The following is a 22,748-nucleotide window of genomic DNA, read 5'->3' on the forward strand; positions in this document are numbered from 1 at the left end:
GTTGATTGCTCTGTGCAGTGGGAGAGGAGAGAAGGAGAACAAAGTCCCCCTGGCTGAGAAGTGTCCAAGAGGTGTTGAACATAGTGAGCACTGTGCAGTTTGTGAGCACATTTTGTGTTGCCTGCTTTCGTGAAAATTTGGGTGGTTATATTTAGGTTAAGGGATGTGAAAATGTAAATAAAATGGATTCCAAATATCTAGTGTTCATCTTCCCCGTGTATCAGCAGAAATAAACTAAAACCAGCCAGACTTCAAGCCTGACTGCAGGGTGATGCGTGCACAAGAAAATACTTTTGCTGGCAGAGAAAGCTTGGTGGAGCTGCCTAATCTAGGTGCCTATGTGGCAGATTTAAAAAACAGAACAAAACACAAACACAGTGAGAAACAGGTCACTTCTTCAACTGATCATCTCTTCTTTAGGCTCAGGGGGCTTTCTGTAGCCTGTTTGTTTGTCATGTTCTTCAGTTGCTTCCATAAATACCTTACTTGTTTTGTGGGAGCTTGAGTTGTTGAAAGAAAACCTTAGCAACATCTGATTCTTTCCAAGATAGCCTTCGGCTTTTTCAGAATGTCATTCTCTTGTGGAAACCACTAGCAATGCGATATTTTAATTTTATTAATAATCTGGTTTCTGTCAATAGTCATCTGTCTCGTAGTAAACCATTTAATTTCACTGGATGTTTGAATTCTGTAGTTTCTAAAGGTTGAGCGGTTTCATTTTTTTACTTGTAGTACCCTCGTGACCAGGGACTTGGTATTTTGATAGCAGAACATTGACGGCGAGAGGCCGAAGCTTATACATTTGACAATAAAGTTGTGGAGATAAAATGGTGATGGAAAAGTAACAGTAGATCAGAGTGGCGTTGGCCAAAGACCCTTTAGTAAGAAGTTGGTTTAGGAGAAACCTTGGCGACTAAGATTGCAGCGTAATGCTTTTATTATCTGAAGATAGATAATTTGGTGTAGAAGGGTCAGGAGAAGCACAAGTAATGCTTCAAACTGAGTAGGGCAAAACTTTGGCCGTTTTTACAGCTGCTTTGCAGCAGCCATCAGTTGAAACTGGAAGCTTGGTCATGCAGTTGAATCTGCACCTTCCTCGAAGGTGGATGGCTGAGTTTTCAAATCCAGTAGCTTGCATTATTTTTCTTTTATGTTTTGTTAATAATCCTAGATGTTTCGTGGTGTGCAATAGTGAACAGGAGTTTCCTAGTGCGAGGGTTTGATGCGGCAGCCGTCACACGGCGTAAATGTTGCTTTCTGAAGCCGTCTGATTTCATTGGGCTTGTTTGGACAAAGGCACGGTGTGGCTATTTGTGAGTGCCTTTAGACTAGAAAGTCACTTAGAATTGTGGGGCAGGGGGAAGCAGAGGGGAAAGCCTGATGCGATTTATTTGCTGAGCTGAGGAGGGCTGGGGGGTGTTTTGGTTCGGGTTTTTTCTTCGGGAGGTCGACTCAGTGTGTTGTCCTCAAATGACTGAGTTCTTTGTTAGCCCTAATGGAGGTTTGAGCTGTTCTGGAGCTGAAAGTAGTTTACTGTTTCAGAGTATTTTGTGAGCTGCCTGTGGATGCTGCGATGAGTAACTAAAGAAGGGCAGGGGATTTTCTACCAGTTGTGTGTCCTGAAATGCTGCACACACTGAAGCTCTGCAGAGGAATTCTGCTGTTTCAGCTCCTCAAACCAGGGTACTGCTAGCACTAGAGGTAGTGTATTCATGTGAGGATTATGTTCTGGAGTTGTCTGTGTTAACAGAGACCTTGATCCCTGGCTATTGACCAGTAGCAGCCACAATAACAGGATGAATGTGTCCAAAATGTCACATTTAAATATTTTTGTTAGCTTGCCGTTGTTGTAGGAAATCATGTATTAGATCTATCTTTTTGTTTTAAGACAGTTTCTTAATAGTTGAGACATGATTAAAATTTCAAGGGGCAATCCTTCCGTTGGGTGCAAGGAAGTTTGTCAGGAGATGATCTGCCTGGTCTGGCTCCATAACATCGAGAACGTGGTTTTTCAAAAGTATAGAATGATCACAATTCCTATAAAATCAGTGTATGTCTGGCTGCCTCCAGGAGTTCCACCCTTAATCCTTTTTTCCTAGAAATACGCTACAAATGTTTTTAGTTAGAAACAAAAATTGGAGCCCTGCATTTTTCTAATGCATAATTGTCAAGGAGAGTTACTTATTTGTAGGAGAGAAGCAGCAGAACCCACGGTCTCATTTGTGAGTCGTGTATGGGCTTAAGTTTTTAGTTCTTCAGGATGGTAACTTTTAAGTGATTGCTGTTGTTCATGCAGTCATAACTTCAGGGTTTTGTCTCCCCCACAACTCCCCAGTTCATGTCCTGAACAGAGTTTTGTACCTCAAGACCTGAAAACCTCCTAATAGCAAGAGTCATCAAAAGGCTTGCCGTGTCAAACCACTGCCCTTTTAAGCAATATCTCTGTTGTTGGGTGCTTTTACTGGAGTTATTTGAGATTGGATTAAACTCTCGCCAGAGGATGATTCCTTCGCGTTGGCCTTTCCAGACTGTGTTCAGATTGAAAGCTGAGAATTGTGTGCAGAACCTTTGCAAAGGCTCTTGATTTTTTTCTTGCTTTTAATTCTACTCCTGCAAAGAAATTGTTTTCAGTGTTTATCGCACATACAGACTGCCTGACTGCATTTGTGTCTGAGTGCCACGTATGCAGTTAGCAAATGATTTTAAAAAATTTAAAATATTTGAGCAATTCTTAATTTGGTATTTTAGATGTGGAATATAGAGCGAGGGATTGGATGACCTGTACAGGGTCGCGAGGGGTTTGAAGGGGGGTTCGTCCTCCTTTTCTTGCCTTTAGGTGCCTTAATCACAAGACCATCATTTAAGATAACAGTGTGCAGCAGTGCTTCTAAGAAACCCTCACCAGATCTGTGCCTTTGTGCTGTAACGCCGTGTGCAGATTTGTACAGCTAAACTGATGGGCAATAGACTGGAAACAGGCGCTGTAGAATTGCATTGAAAAGTCATCAAACCAAAGGTGTTATTAAAAGGTTGTATTTTGAGGGGAGCCAAAGATGTCTGTGTTCATCAGTTTCAGCTTGATTTCATTAAAGTTTATGCTTTTTTCATCATGTGTTAAGAACAACTTTGAGTATTCTGTACTGGTAAATGATTTCCAAGACTCACAGCATAGCATTTTGGTTTTTGAAGACTAAGGTTTTGACTGTGCTGTGTCTTGTAATGGTTTTGAACCGTATTCAGATACAAGTCTGCATACGTGCTGGTGCACTTCCACTTTCTGCAAGAACTGTTGGAAGGAGAGTCCCTGACACAGCTTAGCTCACACAGTTCCTTTCTTTTTTTTAAAAAAAAAAAAAAGCCAAACAAAGCCAAGCCAAACCCTGGACAGGGAAACTTGGCAGACAGTCATACTGGAAAATAATAAACAGGCCTCTGCCAGGAGTGTTTGAAGTTGTTACGTTTGTCTGGTCGGGACTCGTAGCTGCTTAGAAATCTCTGAATAGCAACAGAGCAGGCAGAGGAACAATTTTTCTACAGGCACAGGGTTGAAATGATTCTTATTTGGAAGTCTGCCTTTGTCATCAAAGAGCTAGAAATATAGTGGGTTTTTCTCTTAAAGGTGGTTTTTGTTTTGTTTTGTTTTCTGAAGAAATGAATATGAAGTTTGCTGGAGCATTCATTTTATAAGAGGACAGTGCAGAAACACCCCGGTGACACTGCTGAATGAGTTTCTGACCAAAGCCACGACAAAATAAATAGCCTGACCTGTGGTTTTAGATCTCAAGGTCTTCTGGTGGTTTCGATGGCAATTCTTTTCTGCTTTTCCTAGAAATAAAGGAATTCTTTGTCTCTTAAAGGGCTAGAGCCCCAGGGATTTGAATGGCCAGCTTCTCTGTAGAGTTGCACAAGCCTTAGTCTTACTTTCCATCAATAGGAGGTTTTCAGGTGGTTGTCCCAGCCCCAGCCATCGCTATTAATACTATGCTGTGGCGGTCACCTGTGTGAGAAGTTCCTGTTGGTTTGTGCTTTGCTCTCAATGCACTTTGTGTTTATTTTACTTTTGATATACTCAAGTTAATTGGCCAGGACTTGCAATAATCAGTCAAGTGTTGGCCTTAACTATGCAAAATACTTTTAAAGCACAGATTTTTATTCCTGGTTACAGTCTGTTTATTTCAGTTGTCCCAAGTGTTGGAATGACCACTGGAAGAGTAAGTGTTGACTGAAGAGCAGTCTGATGGTTAGGGTGTGAGAGTTCAGATTTTGGTTTTTCCATCAATTTCTACTGAGGCTTTGGAAAATGCTTCTAATAACGATAAAAATGTCAAATGAAGTAAAGTCCTAATTTATAATTTGGCACAGTGCTGCACTGGTAATCTGATCTAAATGATTTGAATCTACTTTATAGCATTTTCCCTTCTTGGTCTAATTACAAATGAAAAATAGATCCTTTTCTTCATCGTCCTGAACTTTGCTCTCAACACTTCCAGGTTCTTTTGTTCTGGATGCCTGAACAAGTTTGTGTGTGTCAGTTCTTTCTTAAACTCATTGTTAGTAACCTCATCGTTATTGTTCAAAGGACTGAATGAAACCTTTCTGTCAAAAGGACCGGGAGCCAGGACAGCAAAATAATAAAATTGTCTAGAACAAAAGTGATGCCATTAGTACTGGAAATAAGATGCAAATACTTCCAAATCTGAAACACGAGAACGGGAATAGTTGTGTTCTGTGATACTGGTGTTCAGAGAGTTTTCCAGTCTCAAACTAGAGCCTCTAGTTAAGTAGTACTCTGACTGCTTTACAAAACTGAGTGCGTCCTGACAACCTTTTTATTTTGAGTGAGAGACAGTTGCAACTTTATAGTTCAACAGCCCCAAAACATTTTACTAGTTAGTGATCTTTGTGGACTGTGAGTTCACTGCAGCGATAACTCTCCAACCGACCTCAGGGACAAAAAACTTGGAGGTATGATTTGTCAGTGTACTTCTGAACTTGTACAACTTCTTGATCTGTCTCCTGACACTGGATGATTAGCATGAAGTTGTTGCACGGCTTCAGAAAGACAGCCTGTCTTTTCAGTTCTTGGAAATGTCAGTGATAGTTTCTGAGGAAGACTTAAGTGCTCTTTTGAGGTGTGTCTTCACTAAGCAATGAGCAGTAGGGCTGTTGCAAAGTGTATCACACCGTTGACGTTAACACCCTGCGTGCTTTCGGATCTGGTCACGTCCAGTGACTTTAGGAAAAGTCATAGCTTGGCGTTCAAGTGCATTCCTTACTCAAGCTTGTCATGACGGGGCACGTAAGCTGACATAATGTGCCGGTAAAAGCTCTTAGAGCATCTCACTACAAAAAGTAGAATATACCACTAGAGGCACATGGCTGAACAAAACCAGTGTGGAAGGTGCAGAATCACTGAATGGTGTTTTACAAGGTTCACCTGGGTCTTCAGATTTGGCTGTTAATCTTTGGAGTTCTCCATAGGGTAACCAGCTGCAAGGGTATCTAAACACACGGGTATAAAGCAAAGTCTGTTTTGAAAGAGATCGAGACAATCACTTCTCTGACAATGAACAGGAAAATATATTCAGTAGCTTCTAGTCCTCTCTTTTTTTCTTTTAGGGCTAGCTTCTACTATGCCAGTAGCTGTAGCATGGGAAAACAATGGTTTGGGCAGATTACCATGTGTGTATTCTGCCATCAGCGGAAAAAAAAAGACCTAATTAATGCTTATTTCTGTAAGCCCTTGGGTAAAAAGCAATAAAACCACTACAGAAAACCAACTAGTAGGGAATAAACTGGCTTCAAGTGTTTACTTTGTAATAGCTTCATCAAAAGTTATATTCATATGCATAAAATGCATAAAACTACCTCTCATGGCTAATCTATAGTGTTATCCCCAAGTTTTACCTGTTACTGTGATAAGGAGACTTTGTCCTGTTCACTTACAAAGTGTAGAGTGTCCTGGGAGTTAAACGGATTGTATTTTGTTTAGTTTTATCCCCTCTCCATTGCACCTTCCTTTGGCAACTATTTAGTCCAGAAAGTCTCCAGTGTGCTTTATGGGTTTTGGTTTTTTCCAGATCTGTACTACCCCGGCTTTTGTACAGAAACCCTTAGTCCCCATGGACCTTTGAGTAACGCAGTGAGATGTCTGTGTTTTGTTTGGATGTTGTTATTTCAGGTGTCAGGTTGTACTGAGGAGCTTAATGAAGTCCTCTGGGTATCTTAAATGTGGGAAGTCCTCTGTTCTTTATTAAAGCTCTGTTATTAAATATGGAGCCTTTAAACAGATAACAGATAAAAAGCGAGGACTTACTTTGATCCGACTAAATGATGATGATGGTGGTTATTATTTTTTTTCTCAGTGCATTGGAAATGCAAGTTCTCTTCCATTCTTTAAGCAGTCCTGTTGCTTTTGATGATCCATTCCACTCAAAGGCTTAATACAGTAAGATTTGAAATATTTGTAGTGAACTTGTGTAGCTATTTGATTCCTTTTTCTGAACATGGTGATCAGTAGCCATAAATTTTCATAACCTGAATCAATGAAGTTCTGTTGGTGGAACTTTGTGTGCAGATTTGTGTAATACATGCTGTTCCTTGCCATCTTCAATTTAAGCAGGATTTTGTGTAAAGCCAAACTTCTTAGAGTAATAGCAGCAATCCCAGGGGACATAAAAGAAAGTATCTTGGGAACAGAGGTAGACCTGTGTTTTTGATTTTGTTTTCAAATGAGAACCAGTTCTGTAGTTGTAGTTGCCAGGAAACATTCAACACCAAAACCAAGTCAATCCACTAACACACTGTCTGCTTGAGCTGTGAGAGAGCTTAAAACAATAGCTCTGAGGTATGAACTGACCCATTCTTAAAACTGTGCCAGTAGTGATCATAGAATGATGGAATCATTAGGCTGGAGTAGACCTCTAAGATCATCAAGTCCAACCGTTGACCTAACACCACCATGCGCACTAAACCATGTCTAGAAGCACTACATCAACACGTTTTTTGAACACCTCCAAGGCTGGTGACTCCACCACTTCCCTCGGCAGCCTGTCCCAATGCTGGATAACCCTTTCGGTAAAGAAATTTATCCTGATGTCCAATCTAAACCTCCCTGGCGCAACAGAGAAGAATCATTTTGGTTGGAAAAGACCTTTAAGATCATCAGGTCCAACCGTTATCCTAACACTACCAAGCCCGCCACTAAACCAGGACCCTGAGCACCACATGGGTACGTCCTTGAACACCTCCAGGGATGGTGACTCCACCACCTCCCTGGGCAGCCTGTTCTTATGTCTGACCACTCTTTCAGTAAAGAAAATTTTCCTCATGTCCAATCTAAACCTCCCCTGGCACAACTTGAGGCCATTTCCTCTTGTCCTATGGCTTGTCACTTGGGACAAGAGACCGACCCCACCTCACTCCAGCCTCCTTTCAGGCAGTTGCAGAGAGCAGTAAGGTCTCCCCTCAGCCTCCTCTTCTCCAGACTAAACCACCCCAGCTCCCTCAGCTGCTCCCCATCAGACCTGCTCTCCAGAGCCCTCACCAGCTTCGCTGCCCTTCTCTGGACACGCTCCAGCACCTCCGTGTCTGTCTTGTCCTGAGGGGCCCAAAACCGCACCCAGCATTCGAGGGGCGGCCTCACCAGTGCCCAGTACAGGGGCACGATCACCTCCCTGCTCCTGCTGGCCACACCATGGCTGACACAGGCCAGGATGCTGTTGGCCGCCTTGCCCACCTGGGCACACTGCCGGCTCACGTTCAGCCGCCTGTCGACCAGCACCCCCAGGTCCCTCTCTGCCGGGCAGCTTCCCAGCCACTCCTCCCCAGCCTGTAGCGCTGCTGGGGGTTGTTGTGGCCGAAGTGCAGGACCCGGCACTTGACCTTGTTGCAACTTGTGGAACTGGCCTTGGCCCAGCAATCCAGCCTGTCCAGATCCCTCTGTAGAGCTTCCCTGCCCTCCAGCAGATCGACGCTCCCACCCAGCGTGGTGTCATCTGCAAGCTCCCTGCGGGAGCACTCGATCCCCTCATCCAGCTCATCCATCAAGACGTGACACCAGAGCGGTCCCAATGCTGAGCCCTGGGGGACACCCCTTGTGACCGGCCGCCAGCTGGATTGAACTCCCTTCACCACCACTCTCTGTGCTTGGCCATCCAGCCAGTTTTTAGCCCAGCTTGGAGTGATGATCGGAAATGTCCGAGTACTTTAGTGTGTCACTGTTCATTGAGATAGAAAGTAGGACCATATCTATATACATCTTGCATTCTGAAAAATGTAGAGCCCAGACAGGCTGATAGAGTCAATAAAATGAGTAAAAGAACAGGTGTAGGTGGATATTAAACTAAACAGCTGCAAAGTCTTAGGTTTGGAATTGCTTTTTCTGAAGTAAGTATTGTAAAACTTTAGACTCACTGCTGTAATTATTGTCAATTCAGGATGCTTCAGTTGCAGGGCGTACACATGTTAATTGGTGATGTTTAATAATATTTATTGCCTTGAAGAAAAACTACCTTCACTTACCTTTTCTTTTGCTTCTTTGTTGTTGGGCTTAAGGTTAACTGGGATTGGATGGCTTGAACACTTGTCAGAATACCTTTGGGTAGAAACTGGAGTCAAATAAAAAAATCCGAAGCCAACTGAAAGACTAGACGAGGTCATAGGCTTTGAGCAGGGAGGTTGGACTAGATGGTCTCCAGAAGTTCCTTCCAACCTCGACTGTTCTGTCAATCTGTTCTGTGACAGAAGAACTGCATTTAATAAACCTGCCTTAACATAGGTTTATCCCAGTAATTTGTATTTCAGACTTTGTTCCTTGTTTTGTTGAAATTTTTTAATTAATTCTGTTTGTGATAAGTAGAGACACGGACAATTTAAAGTGTCAAAATCCAATGCGAATTTTATTATATTAGCAAGCGAACAAGAGCAAAGGCAGCGCTGGGCGGCCGGGGAGTCTGCGCTCCGCCAACGGCTCGCGCCTTCCCGCCTCGTGTAAGCACATTATATACAGTCTCATTTCCTGCATTCGCGATGTCGCAATCAGGTCGATACTCTGCGCATGTTCCTTCTGTTGCTGGGGGGTCTTTCTCTGCCTCCTGGTGGTCGTAAGGATGAAGGCTGAAGGTCTTCCTTGTTGCCCTGTGGGTGAACTTATGCAAGAATGTGATTACTCAACCCCCTCAGCTACGGGTCTTGTTTACTTTGCCGAATGTCCTTCGGTTGGGCTATCAAGCCTTGGGGGCACATAAATCTTCCATCCGTACCTTCCCATACAGGTTTAATGAACAAAACACAATATGCTACCTATTACAATCCCCCCTTTGTCTTTTGTCCATTATTTTGTTCATTGAACCGTTGTAGCTCTTGAGCACTCAAAATAAGGGTTTCTGCCAAATCGGGCTCATCGGATACCGATTCGTACTTCGCTCGAACAAGCATCAGGTGAGCGGCTTCTAAACGGTTCTTAACTATCGCGATAACTTTATTAAAAATACAAGGTCCAAATGCAAGCGTTAAAGTGAGCAGTATTAATGGTCCCGCCAATGTTGACAATAAAGTAGTAAGCCAAGGAGAATGGTTACACCATGATTCGTACCAACTTTGTTGGGATTCTCGCTCTCTCCTTCGTTGTTCCAACCCCTTTCTTAGCTCTGCCATTGTGTCCCGTACTATTCCGGTATGATCTGCATACACACAGCACTCTTCCTTTAAAGCTGCACACAATCCCCCTTGCTGCAAGAATAATAAATCCAAGCCGGGTCTATTCTGAAGCACCACTTCTGATAGTGATCTTAGTGATTTTTCCAATGCGTCTATCGATTTTTCTATTCTGCTCAAATCCTCATCCACTGCTACTCTAAGTGACTTAAATTCAGCTTGTTGATTAATAGAGAGGTCATCCCTGTGGTCGCTCCGGTTCCTCCAATTGTAAGGAGGGCGGCTATGGTCAGAGCTGTAAACGGTTCCCTCCTAGCAAGATGGTGCTCGGGGGTGGTTTGATAATTGTAGACAAACTCATTTGAGTGATATACAATTTTTGGAATTATTGCTACTTGTATGCAATAATCTTTGCTTTTATTAACATTTCAGAGGCTCAAGCAAGGTGTTACTCCGATGCTTGAGCACACCCATTTTGTGTTTGCCGCTGGTATTAACCAATCCGCAGGAGCTTCCTTTGTGAGTGAAATACTTACATTACACAAATGTTGTTTTGTGGGTGGAATTGTCCCAACGCACCGTCCTTTTCCCGTTACTTGTTCCAAGGTGAGACCTTGGACCTGATCCTTTCCTTTTTCTCCATAAACATTGTGCAGGGTTTGTCCCATTTACCTGCCTAGCCTTGGATGTAATTCCTACAGCCTCGTAAAAGGGCGGTTTAATGCTATAACATAGCCAGCAGGAGCTGGTTATTTGCGGGTTAGTCTTATTTAGTATTCGGTAGCTAGCTTGCATCACTTTCCATAGGGTATTTCCTTCTAAGTTTTCTTCTTCTGAGATAGTTATACCAGAGTGAGTATTATTACCAGTAAACTGGGTATCATTGCTAGTTTCAGTATCATTCGCGGGTCCCAGAGTTTGTTCATGTGTTAGCACGGGATTTGGTCCAATTGGTTCCAGATCATTTGGAATGGTCTCTTTTTTTATTAGTATCAGTCCTCCTCTATCAGTTCCTGGTTCCCAATAACGCATTCCCCAAGTTTTTCCCACAAACCATGTAGGGTTCTGGTCTTGAGAAATATTCATGTATACAAACTGGCAATTTCCAGACAATAGTATACCACCAGAACTATCACGCTGAGGGGGTGCACATCCCACTGGTCCCCATGTTACTGTAATAAACTTGTCATTCCCTCCCCCGGGAGCCCAGTCCGATGCTATGGTTTCACAACCCCAGTATGTGCAATAATAATGTCCTGGTGAATTACAATAGGTCCTTCCTGGATTTGAACTAGGGCAAAAATAAAACCCTTTCAGGTTTAAGCATGGTTGTATTGGCACGAGTTGGCACAATGTGGGAGTAAAACTGGGAGGTCCAGAGACTATTTTTGTCTGTACTACAGCTTGGTCTTCCCATCTAAACAGGGTCCATTTAAAAGGTTCGTGCGCGTACGGCTCACAAACAGGGATGCATAATACTACCCAGATTGCCCCTATAAATACGTATCGGGAAAAGTGGTGGTTTTTGTAATATACCAATTGCTTATTCCTACCCCGATTTGATACCCGTCCCTGATTTTTGTCGTTTGCACTCCAGGGCTTCGCCTTTTCGCTACCATCCTTGAGGCAGGATCTCAAGCACTGCTTTACGGTCCCAATCGTTGGGTTCATTCCTCCATAGTCTTTTACTCCTCTGCCTCGCTCGTCGACTCGGTTGCTTCGAGCCACGAGGGGTACCGTCTTCTCGGCAGCAGAGGAATTCTTCAGGAGGACTCGTGCTTACTTTAGCCACTTGCCTCAGGATGTATGAACTCCAGTTGGTATCTTTAACTTGGGGTGCGTTGCACTTCACCCCTTTCAGGAACTTCCGGCACTGCCCTCTTACTATTTCAGCGACAAAAGGAATTGGTTCATTCGAATGGTAACAATAATTTTTGGGCCGAATTCCTTTAGCAAATATCTCCCACCATTCCTCTGATTCAAGAATAATCTCTCCCTGTGATTCTTTTAATTTTAATGCCAATTCTGTGAGTTCCCTTTCCCACTCCCAGCAGATCCGGCAGACACTCTTTGGGGTCTTCCGTTTCGGCAATGGGCCCACCACCGTTCCCGACACACCTTACACACAAAGCACACGAATGGGTAACAGTTAATATACCACACTTGATTTCAGCATCTACATGCCCATCTTCAGTCAGAATTGGATTCTCACTATATTCAATTTTAAAGGTGTTCATTCAGGTCCTTTGAAATTTTATTTTTAGGTCCCCGGGTACACTGGTCACTTGCCACTGTTGATTCTTTACGGGTCCTTTGATTCGGCTGGCGTGAGTCCACCCTCTTTCAGCTGTTCGTATGGAGGTTTCTGTAGTAAGTAAAACAGGATATCCCACTATGGGGTTAGTAAGGTCTCTTTACTTTCAGGTCCCAGCTGGCTGAGTAAAATATACGGATTTGCCACAACTGGGAACCTTGCAAGTGTTCTTTTGTTAATTTCCCGTAGGTCATGGACTAATCTATAGGACCGATCAGTTTTCTTTACGGGTAAGATGGGTGTATTGAAGGGAGACATGCATGGTTCCAGTAGCCTTGGTTTAATTAATCTTTCAATCTCTGGTTTCAACCCCATCCTGCCTTCTTGTGAGATTGGGTATTGTTTTATTTTTATTGGAATTTCCGGATCCTTGATAGTTACAGTGAAGGGTGGGATATCTAATTTGCCCACTGTCTCCGGAGTGTACCAAACCTCGGGGTTAATTTTTACTTCATCCTCACTCCTAAGGGGACATAATTTTACTTGCAACTCATTATTTTTAACTTCCAAATTAATGCCCAGTGTGATGATCATATCTCGTCCCAATAGGTTATAATCTGCTTCTGGGACCAACAATAGGGATCCCACCCCAAATTTAGATTCCATTTCAAAAAGAACGTCTTTTATTACTGGAACCCCGAAAGGCTCTCCTTTTGCTCCAATGACTTGCATTGTCTCCGGGGACAAGTGACATCCCCGGGGTAATTCTTGTACTGTGGACCTTTCGGCCCCGGAGTCCACAAGGAACTCGATTTCCTGTTGCTGGGGACTTACTTTAATTTTTATCAAGGGCTCGGTCTTACGTCTAGCCCCCAGCAAATAGAGCCCCTGACACCCCTAATCCTCCTTGAATATTTTCTCATCCTGCAGCCGCTTTCTGCATTCCCTTCTCATATGACCCTTCCTCCCACAATAATAACACCCTACGTCCTTTCTCCTTGTTCCTTCCACCCCGGGTCTTGGGTCCGTTTTGTGAGTCGATCTAATCCCACCTCCACGTTGTCCTTCCCGAGCCACTGCTACCATCACCTTTGCCTGCTTCTTAAACCTCTCGTCTTTCCTTCTGACAAACACCTTCTGTGCCTCCCTCAACAGCCTGTCCAAACCTCTGTTCTGCCAATCATCTATCTTCTCAATTTTTCTTTTACTATCTTCCCATGCGTTTGCTACAAATTGCATTTTCAGCAGGGCCTGCCCCTCCTGAGTGTCTACATTCAGACTGGAATGCATTTGGAGACTCTTTCGTAGTCTCTCTAACCATTTAGTGGGCGACTCATCTGCTTCTTGATATTCCTTGAAAGCTTTATTAATTCTTCCTCTCTATTCTTCCTCCCTCGGTAGCCACCCCCCTTTTCTTTTAAAGGGTATAAATTTACCCTAGTGTCGGCCACCATCCACAGACTGGCATATTCACTTTCTTCCAAATTAAATGGTTCCTTTGAGTTAACATAAATGTTTAGCGCCTGACATATCCAATCCTCAAATGATCCAAAACCAGGCCAATACAGATGGTCTCCTTGAATCTGTTTTCCGCCCCAGACCTCTATGCAATAATGGATCATTTTTACCTTATCCTTTCCCTGCCTAGAGGGAAAGTTATCCCAGTGTTTCAACATCAGCCCTAGGGGACTATCGGGCGGTATTTGGGGCAATTTCACATGGGGCCCCTCTCCCATGGGCTCAAAGGGCTTGCTTTTCCTTTGTCCCATCTTCTGAGGCACTCACACACACACACCAACCGCTCCCCTCGTTTGGGGCTCGCTCCCTCGCGGGCTACGAGAAACGCACTACTAGAGGGTCCGCACTCACTTCGCCCTGGCAGGACGTCTCATACACCGTGCCCCAGGATACCCAACCCAAACCGAACGGATTCCCGGCCTATACTCACGCGTCCTGCGTCTTCGTTCGGAGCTTCGTGCACAAAGATTACAGGGTTACCGGTTCTCCTTTGCTCAGTGTTCAATTTAGGTTCGTCGGTCGAGACAGAAGCGACCTGAGGGCTGCAGGGGCCGCCGGATGGCGGGGCGCCTCCCCAATGCAGCTGCAGGCCACAATCTAGTCGTGATCCGAGTCACGGCACCAAATTGTGATAGGTAGAGACACGGACAATTTAAAGTGTCAAAATCCAATGCGAATTTTATTATATTAGCAAGCGAACAAGAGCAAAGGCAGCGCTGGGCGGCCGGGGAGTCTGCGCTCCGCCAACGGCTCGCGCCTTCCCGCCTCGTGTAAGCACATTATATACAGTCTCATTTCCTGCATTCGCGATGTCGCAATCAGGTCGATACTCTGCGCATGTTCCTTCTGTTGCTGGGGGGTCTTTCTCTGCCTCCTGGTGATCGTAAGGATGAAGGCTGAAGGTCTTCCTCGTTGCCCTGTGGGTGGACTTATGCAAGAATGTGATTACTCAACCCCCTCAGCTGCGGGTCCTGTTTACTTTGCCGGATGTCCTTCGGTTGGGCTATCAAGCCTTGCGGGCACAGAAATCTTCCATCCATACCTTCCCATACAGGTTTAATGAACAAAGCACAATATGCTACCTATTACACCAGGAGGTGCCTTAAGGATCCTGCCTAGAGAAGCTGCCTCAGATTGCTTTGCATCATGCTGTAGTTCCCAATTTCATCTTTCCTTTCTCTTACTGTAGCTTCTCCTCGATGACAATACACTCCTTTTATACGTTGAAAACTGTGGGAGGAATGTTTGTGGAGTTAATAGGGAATGTTATGGGTTGAATTTTCAGAAGAAATAGTCTGTCTGGGTGCAGACTCCTACATGAGAAATAACTAGTGCTAGTTTTGGCGAGAGTGCTCCTCACAGTCAGAGAGAGAAAAACTGGTGTTCAACGTCGCTAAGAGAGGGCATTTCCAATGAAGCAATCCGTGATCAGCGTAAAAGGGAACTTAAGTGACGACCAGTTCCTCGCTTAGCTTCTCCATCAGCTGTAATTCAGATCCAAAAGAGCTGAACTCCAAGTGCAGTTTGATCATAACAGAATATTGACACCAGGAATCATGGGATAACTGGCGGATAAATTCATATTTGTGTTATTTTCCCAGGTTTTCCTTGTACCTTGTCATGTCGCCTCACTAACACGTCCTCGGTACCCGTGACCTTCAACCTTCGCATTCCTGGGGATGGCTCAGGAGAGCCCAGTGTCAGCAGTTTTGTTCAAGTGGTGGACAACACTCGGTCATCCTGGAGAAGAGGAGCCCAAAGTCACGTCAAGCCGACGGAATTTACCATAACGCCCTGCAGAGGGACCCTCCGTTCCCAGGGACACCTGGATATCCAGGTAGGGGAAGAGTCCGGCCGTACGTGCTTCAGCAGGTGGAGCTGAAGCTTCATGGGTGTATGGGAGGGCTTTGGTGATGCTGGCTTGGAGCATAACACGCGTGATATCCCTGCAGTAGCGTTGGGCTTTTGTTAGCTGGGTTACTGTGGGGCTTTTCTGAAGGAGAAACGTTTTGTTTCCAAAATCATAAGCTGAAGACCGTGCACCCTGTGATCAAGTACAGAAGCCATTCATGTGTTTGAGAGCTGCTTGGAGCAATTTCTTTGATTTAGAGTGGGCAGAGGAAGGATGAGGACAGAAGGTGGCTGTTAAAAAAAAGAGATGTCATTGTATAAAGCAGTTTGCTTTTCTTCCCGGTCTTATTTCTCCTCTCCTGTTGTGCAGAATGAGTTGTGTTCACTGCGGCGATCTCCAACGGGGACTACAAAAGCTCTGGCAGCCATGAGTGGCACATTTTCTGTGTTTTCCTGCTGTTTGTGGACTTTTGCTGGGCCCCATTTTGCCCTCTGCTTCCCGCTGTAAAGCTGAACTCATTCTGTTGAAGTCAACAGATTTCCTCTGGTTTTTTGCTGTTGGAGTTGAGATTAAAAACTCATCCCTTGATTTTAATACGGTGGTGGGTAGAGCGTTAGTCTAACTGTGCTTTAATTTGGCTTGCATGTGTCCTGCTAACTGCAAGGTGTATTTAACACAGAAGATGTTGTCAGAAGCCTTTTGTTCCTCCCAGAGGCAGTGTTCTACCCGTGGGCCAGCAGCAGAATTAAGGCAAAATTGTCCCTTTCCTTACCATGGAACGAGAACCGGAGGGCACCACCCTTGGATAATGGCTTTTGGGAGTCATGAAGTGTTTGATGCTCTTCTCTTCCACCAGGTCACCCTGTGTTCCAACACCGTGAGGAGCTACGAGCTGGCACTGGTGGTGGACGTGGATGGTGTGGGCAAGGAAGTGTCGGCGCTGCTCCTCACAGCCAGGTATCAGCGCTTTCCTTGCAGCTCCTCGTCTCTCCTTGTGCATCCATCACCAGCACGTTGCCTCGCACCTGGTTTGTTGGCTCCAGCTCCAAATGAGAAGTGTTGCTCAATGAGCGAGTTCTGCCCAGCTGGGTACGAGAACAGCAGGGCTTTGAAAGCAGCCCGTGTGGAGAAGCACCTGTGCTCAGCGGACAGGCACGGCCCTGAGCCTTTTTTGAGAGGGAACAGTAATTATACTCATTATTGGCCTTGGTTTTGGTGCTTGAGGTGTAACAAATTTCCAAAGGGCCACCTCTCCTCCCTGCAAGTGGTGGGCTTGTGCTGGGCTGCGACCGAAATACAACATTTGTTTGGGACGCAGCGAGCAGCCTGCTGAAAGTTGGTGTCTGGTTCGGTTGGTGAAGACACATGCAAATGGGAAAGGAGCTTATGGCAGGACTGGTGAGGGAAAAATAAAGGCAAGATCTTATGAAGGGGAAAGCAGTCCTTGATGTGGAAGGTGAGTGAGCTCAGGTTTCTTTTGAGCATCAATGTTCTCAGACTTCAGCCAGAAGTTGTTCTTGTTGCAGCCAGACTCAGTCCTGTTGGGCTGCAGTGGGTGTCAGTTTAATGACAAGAGGGGTGCAGTTCCCGGGTGCTGTTCCCTCGCCCAGGCAGAGTCATCCAGTCAGCGCCTGGGCTGCAGTTTTGTAGAACAAGAGCAAGTGGGCACAGACAGCGCACGGACCCGTGGGGGCGAAGGGCCAAGGTAGCTGTAGGAGCTGGGAGAGGATGATCACCCGCTGCATGAGGCAGGTGGTGGCCTGTGCCCTCCATCGCTGGGGCAAATGGCTGAGTTTTCAGGCAGGGCAACAGTGGTGTGGGAGAGGAGGGAGTCTTTTTACTGGAGTCTTGTGTCCTTGAGTCTTGGCGAGGCCTGGTCCTCGGTGGGAAGGCTTCTCCAGAGGTCGTGCCTTGCTGGGACCCTTGGGAGGGTCCTTGCAAGCCTCCTAGGGCAGAGGAGGGGCAGAGCTGGTGGGACAGCTGTGGGACAGGGCACCGTGCTCTGCCTGGGCCCTTGGCAGCCTCTGTGATGCTGAGTCTCAGGGTTTGCCCCTCCTTTACAAGAGGTTGTTGAGTAAAACGAAGTCAAAGGTGATTTATCACTGTAGGGGTATTAAAGGTCTATTTGACAGTGACAAATGTGTTAGGCTCCGTTTCACGCTATCTGGGGAGTGAACATTCTACATTCTCTCAGTGTGCCCAATTCCCTTTCGGCCATCTCTTTGCCTAGATGCGTGGTGCCTCTGCTGCGAGCGCTCATCCCCGTCGTGCCGTTTGAACAGTGCCTACTGAAAGTCCCTTGCCAGCAGACGCTGACCCTTGTGAACGACAGCGATCTTCCAGGCTGCTACAGGGTTCTTCCTCAGGTTTGGCATCGCGTCCGCCTCCTGCCCTCAAAGGTTATCAAGGGGTTTATTAAGGAAAAAAAGTGGTTTGGATAAGACCTTGCTAGTTTATATTCAAACCTAAAGGTTTGCTGAGAACAGGAACCTACCTGAGTATAATCTTTAGGAAGCAGTTAAATAGGAGCCTACCTGAATATAAACTTCAGGAAGCAGTTGATATTCTGGTCTTTGGGATGCTTTCATGCAGGAGAACTTAGAGGGTTGTGAAAAGCTGCTGCAAGGAGGCTGCCAGCACAGGAGTGGGTGGTTGTGGATGCAGCAGCTTTTGAACGCCCTGAGGGTGCTAAGCCCATGCAAGTCTTGCATGTTGTGTTGGGCTGTGCCTTTCTGCGTTTCTCCTAGGGATTTTTAAAAATGTGTGTGAGTTGCCAATGTGGTAGATGTTAAGGAGTCTAAAGTTTCCTCAGAAGTCCCTCTGAAGTTGCATTTGCTTCTGTCCCTTGCAGAAACGCAAGGAGGACGCTGCTGTGCGGTACTGCAGCCCTGTGCCGTGTGGGATCATCCAGCCTCACAGCTCGGTGGAGGTCCCGTTCACACTGGAAGCCCAGGTGATGGGGAAGCAGGACACCATCGCTCGTATCGCGGTGTTTGGGAGTGAAGGATCCCCACTGGTGAGTGCGAGGGGAAAAGTGTGCCTTTGTGTGACTCATCTTGGTGGGGCATGAAGTGCAGAGGGCTTCTTCCAGGGAAAACAAGAACTTGATATGGCTGGTGTGGGTGAGAGGAGGAGGGATTCATGGCGTAAGCAACAGCTAATGCCTAGAGAAGAGGAAGGATGGTGTCCTCTTCGGTGGTGATCTAAGTGTCCGACACAGCATGTAATGGTGGATATGGGAGATGCCATAAGAAGCCCAGTGTGAAACCCAGCACAGTCCCTGGGTCTCGTACTCTGCTGTGTCATTAGATGAAGAGCGACTGCTGCTTCGTTGGGGCTTTTGTTCAGGAGCACCCAGGGACCTCCCCGAACGCCGCTAAAGCAAGCGCTGTGTAAGAAACCATGCTGAGGGGATGTTTTGTGCAAGGCTGGATTTGAGCTTTCCTGAAGGTAACAGTGTGGGAGAGATGTGAAGAAGGCAGCGTGGGGAACAGGGTTTCTTTATCCTCTGGTAACGGGAGCTTGTGACTTTCAGATGGGATCACTCCAGTTTCCACACTTGCTCCAGGCCTTCTGTTTCAGTCTTACAACACTGAAAACTCCAAACAGATGTAGTTATCCCCAGCCTAGGAGTACCCTTAGAGCTGTCTAGTCTTTTTAAACGTTTGCTGTTGTTTTTTTTTATCTTTCCTACCTGCTTCTTGGAGCAGAAAATCCATCTAGTGAGCATTGGAGAAGGACCGGTTGTCTACATGCATCCGAGTAAGATAAATTTCGGCAGTATCCAAGTTCTACAAGATGCTTCTCGAACTCTCCGCCTCTCCAATCAGACTGTCATCCCTGCGTCCTTCCGGGCAGAGATGGTAAGTAGCTGTGGGGCTGTTTTCCAATGAAAATGACTGGTCTGTAGCAGCCTGTGACTTGATTTTTACATGCAACATTTCCATATTGCTGTCTGAGAGAGAAGGCAAGCTATTCCGTCGCAATGCGGCACGAGGAGCCTGGCTCTGGGGCAGTTTTAGCTGGGGCACCCCTCAGTTAAGTAGAGTTTGTGTAGATTTTTGAGCAGAAAAGAGTCTGGATCATTTTTACAAGTTCTCCCTTTATTTTGTGGAAGGTATTTAGCTGTGAGAGTCGTGGGGTTTGGAGCTCTGAGCTCAAGAGAACCCTGTGCCCCTTTGCTCCAGAAAGAGCACAGATTTCCCTACGGTTTGCCTCTTGCATCTGCATTCACTTTGTGTCAAACTGCTGTTAATGGTAGAAACGAGGGTGTGAGGTCTGTCCTCAAACTGCTCCTGGCGAGGCGAGTTTCACACCTACTGGGGATCAAACCAGCTGGGTTGTTGCAGAAAAATACACTTTCGAGGTTGTGTACTTTCAGCCTGCGGACTCCGTCGTGTGGCAGAGCCTCTCTGGAGACCGGCTGCAGAAAAAGGCTGTTTAATTCCTGGAGGCTGCCTCGTGTGCCAAGCTGCCTAGCAGAAAGAGCTTGGGTTGCTCCCCTGGCAGGGAGAGCAAGGCTGCTGCAGCCAGGAACGGCTCGTGTGCTGAGGCTGGGTGGGATGTGCTCCCTGCTGTGAGGGGCTTGCAAACAGGGCTCGGGAGAGATTTGTTCTCCATGCTAGGTGGGTTGGACTTGTGGAGCTGGTAAACTCAGCCCTGGCACGGCAGGCTTGGCTGTGTCTGTGGATAAAGCATCAGGCAGTGTGTGAGAGTCCGGGCTCAGCCTCCTGGGCTAAGGAGGAAGGGGCTGAATTTCCCTCTTGCTGCTTTTCCAGCTGTTTGGGGGATAAATGTAATCTCCAAGTGGGGGATTCCCAGGGCAGCTTTCTTTGACTCCACAATGAAAATGCACTTTCCATCTCTGCAGAGAGCAGGCCACCTCGGATGGGTGGTGCTGGTGTATAAATGCTGAGTTTTGCATGCTTGTACCAGGCACTGACAGGCAGAGCTGTTGAGGTACTTCTGTCCTGGGGTGATGCCTTCCCTCCCTCCCCTGGGCAGCTTGCAGTGTACCCGGGGGGGCTGGCAGGAGTAGATGTGCCTCTCCATTGCCTCAGGGCCCTATTGTATGGGACTGAGCAATAAATCCTGTCCTACTTCACTGCAAGCTCCGCCAATATTGTGCCTAATCGACAAGCAGAACAATAATAGGAGTGGTTCGGGGATGGTTTCTCTCCCTGCAGTAAGATGGGCTCTGCTGCTCCATAGTCCCCGCTGCTGACTCCCCAGGGTTGAGTTACCTCCTGGTGAGCATCTCCGCTTCTCAGGACAGCTGCTGCTGTCATGGAGATGTTCAAGCAGGCAGGTCCCGAGAAGCTGCTCGATCAGTTGTTTCAACGAGGGCTCTTCAGACGCCTCAACACGGTGATGCTGAGCCTTCCGGGCGGGAGCAGCACTGTGGAGGTGAGGTGTGCTCCAGCTGCTCCCCTGCCCTCAGCAGCTGCCTGCTTTGGTGCTGTTTTGGTGCCTCAGTTGAAGTTTTGCCCTTTTGCTGCTGCCTTAGGCTGCCTGGCAGATTATTGATGGAAAGAAGAGAGGACTGGATAATTTTAGAACTCAAATTTGAGATGCAGTGGGGTGTCAGGGTGACTTGCACACGTACATCCGAGAGCAGAACTGGCTCCGGCTGCCCCTTAGCCTAGCTGGTGGGTGGCTTGGGCATCCTTCATTCACTTGTGCCCCTGCACCCAAGTCTTGTGCTCTCTAAGATGCCAAAGCCTCTGCTTTGATTTCCTGCTTGGAGATCCCTGCAGGATGGTGAGGTGGGATTTCCCCAGCTCCCGTTTGATGGCTCATCTGGAAACTGTGGCTGTTTGCAGTCAGGCTTAGAGATCACGGTCCCCACTTGAAAGATAGAGCTGTTGACTGAAATTTTCACAGTGGTGTTGGATCAGCAATGTTACAGCACACTGACTGGCAGCTTGACAAACTGAGTGAGATTAAATGAAGGGGCAGCAACAGGGCAAGTAAAGGGCTGGTGTCTTGTCCAAAGGCAAATGCTGGAATGCAGATGGCCACGCTGCCACCTCGGTGATAACTGTCATGTGCAAATTGCTGTTCCTGTCAAGTCAAGCTTTCTTCTTGCTTTATGGGAGAAAAGAGCATTATCTGAGCAAGCAGAGATGGTTTTGGTGGATAACTTCAGTTTGGGATAGCGACATGGGATTACCTGGAGTACCCCTCGTGCACAGGCTTTCCCATCCCCCTGTCCTCTCTGTTGGACGAGTTGCAGGGAGCAGCACTGAGCATCTCTGCCACCAGAAGGAAATAAGTAAGGAACCTCCAAAGCTGTGTGCTGAGATGGGGCTTTTTGGGTTTGAAGAGGAGTTTGAAGGACTTGATACCTGAGGCCTGTGTTGGCTTATCCCTGCTTGCCAGGGTGTCTGCGGGTCTGCGACCCTTGGGACCAGTGTGTCATCCCATGTCATCCTCTGAATCCTGTGTCTGATGTGCTTGTCCTTGTCAGGTTGCTTTCCCAGCTGCCAGGCAGCCCCATTAGAGAATCGTCTGGATCCAGCAAGGGGAGGATTTGGTTTTTTCTTGGGTAGAAAAGTCTGGAGGAGTAGGTCAACATGAAGGAGCTGTTCATGCCCTTTCAAAATTGCTGTATTTCAGTAATCAAAGAAATTGTTATTCTGCTTGTCTAGGGCAACTGAACTTGTCGTACTGTGCTGCACCCACTGGCCAGCTGAACTGAAGAAGGGTGGAAGTCTTGAAGGCAATTAGGCTCCTGCAAGCAAGAGTGACTCCGCTAAGTGCTTTTCCCAGGGGAAAAGCAGGAGGAGTTTGGTTATTAACCGTTGTGCTTGGCCACAGCCGGCCAAGCTGTGTCCTGGCTGGAGAACCCCAACGTGCAGAGTGGTGGCACTGGTCTCCCCAGCCCAATGGGGAGAGCAGGTGGGATCTGGAGCTATGGACAGGGGACGCAAATGGAGACAAGCCTCGTCCCCTCACTCGGCGGTCTCTTAGCTGAACCAAGCGTGACAAATTAGGCTCCACTGTCAGTGGCAGCGAGTGCCACACTTCAATTTTTGTCTTTTCTGCTGGCTTTAGAGGCCATGTCTCTTGATTTCAGTAGAACATCCCCTTGCTGGTGCTCTGGGGCAGAGGCTAAACCAAAGTGGTGCCTGTGCTTTTGCCAGGGAGATGCTGGTGCTGAGGTGCCAGGAGGAGGCTGGTTGTTGGTGGGAGCATCTAGCCAGCCTCAGGCTCTGATCTCCACCTCCTCCTGGGGCTTAGGGTACTTTTGGGCTGTCTTCTGTCACTGGCAGCCTGTGTGGTAAAGAGTAGCTTTGAAAGGAAGAACACGAGGTCCCCCACCTTGGGCCTGCTGGGACAGCTGGGACAAGGCTCTGTGCACAGCTGAGGTAGGAGAGGGCTTTATTTCCCCTTCGTGTGCAACCTCTGCGAGGAGCGATGGGTCAGCCTGACGAGGTGTGAATGCTGTCTTGCTAGAGCTGGGCC

At 46.8% G+C, this 22,748-nt stretch overlaps 1 protein-coding gene across 1 annotated transcript in view; it reads left to right on the plus strand.

Annotated features, from left to right (window-relative positions):
- Positions 1 to 22,748, plus strand: part of LOC147413155 (axonemal central pair apparatus protein HYDIN-like) — an 82,325-nt gene that overhangs the window by 49,219 nt on the left and 10,358 nt on the right. Inside the window, exons 9-13 of the mRNA XM_086480599.1 lie at positions 15,031 to 15,266; positions 16,138 to 16,238; positions 17,512 to 17,647; positions 18,133 to 18,297; positions 18,992 to 19,144. Coding sequence (XP_086336725.1) covers positions 15,031 to 15,266; positions 16,138 to 16,238; positions 17,512 to 17,647; positions 18,133 to 18,297; positions 18,992 to 19,144 — 791 coding nt within the window. The remainder of the gene's footprint in view (positions 1 to 15,030; positions 15,267 to 16,137; positions 16,239 to 17,511; positions 17,648 to 18,132; positions 18,298 to 18,991; positions 19,145 to 22,748) is intronic.

This window comes from Leptosomus discolor, unplaced genomic scaffold, assembly GCF_034619465.1.
Source record: "Leptosomus discolor isolate bLepDis1 unplaced genomic scaffold, bLepDis1.hap2 HAP2_SCAFFOLD_63, whole genome shotgun sequence".
In the NCBI taxonomy this organism is placed as follows: Eukaryota; Metazoa; Chordata; class Aves; order Leptosomiformes; family Leptosomidae; genus Leptosomus; species Leptosomus discolor.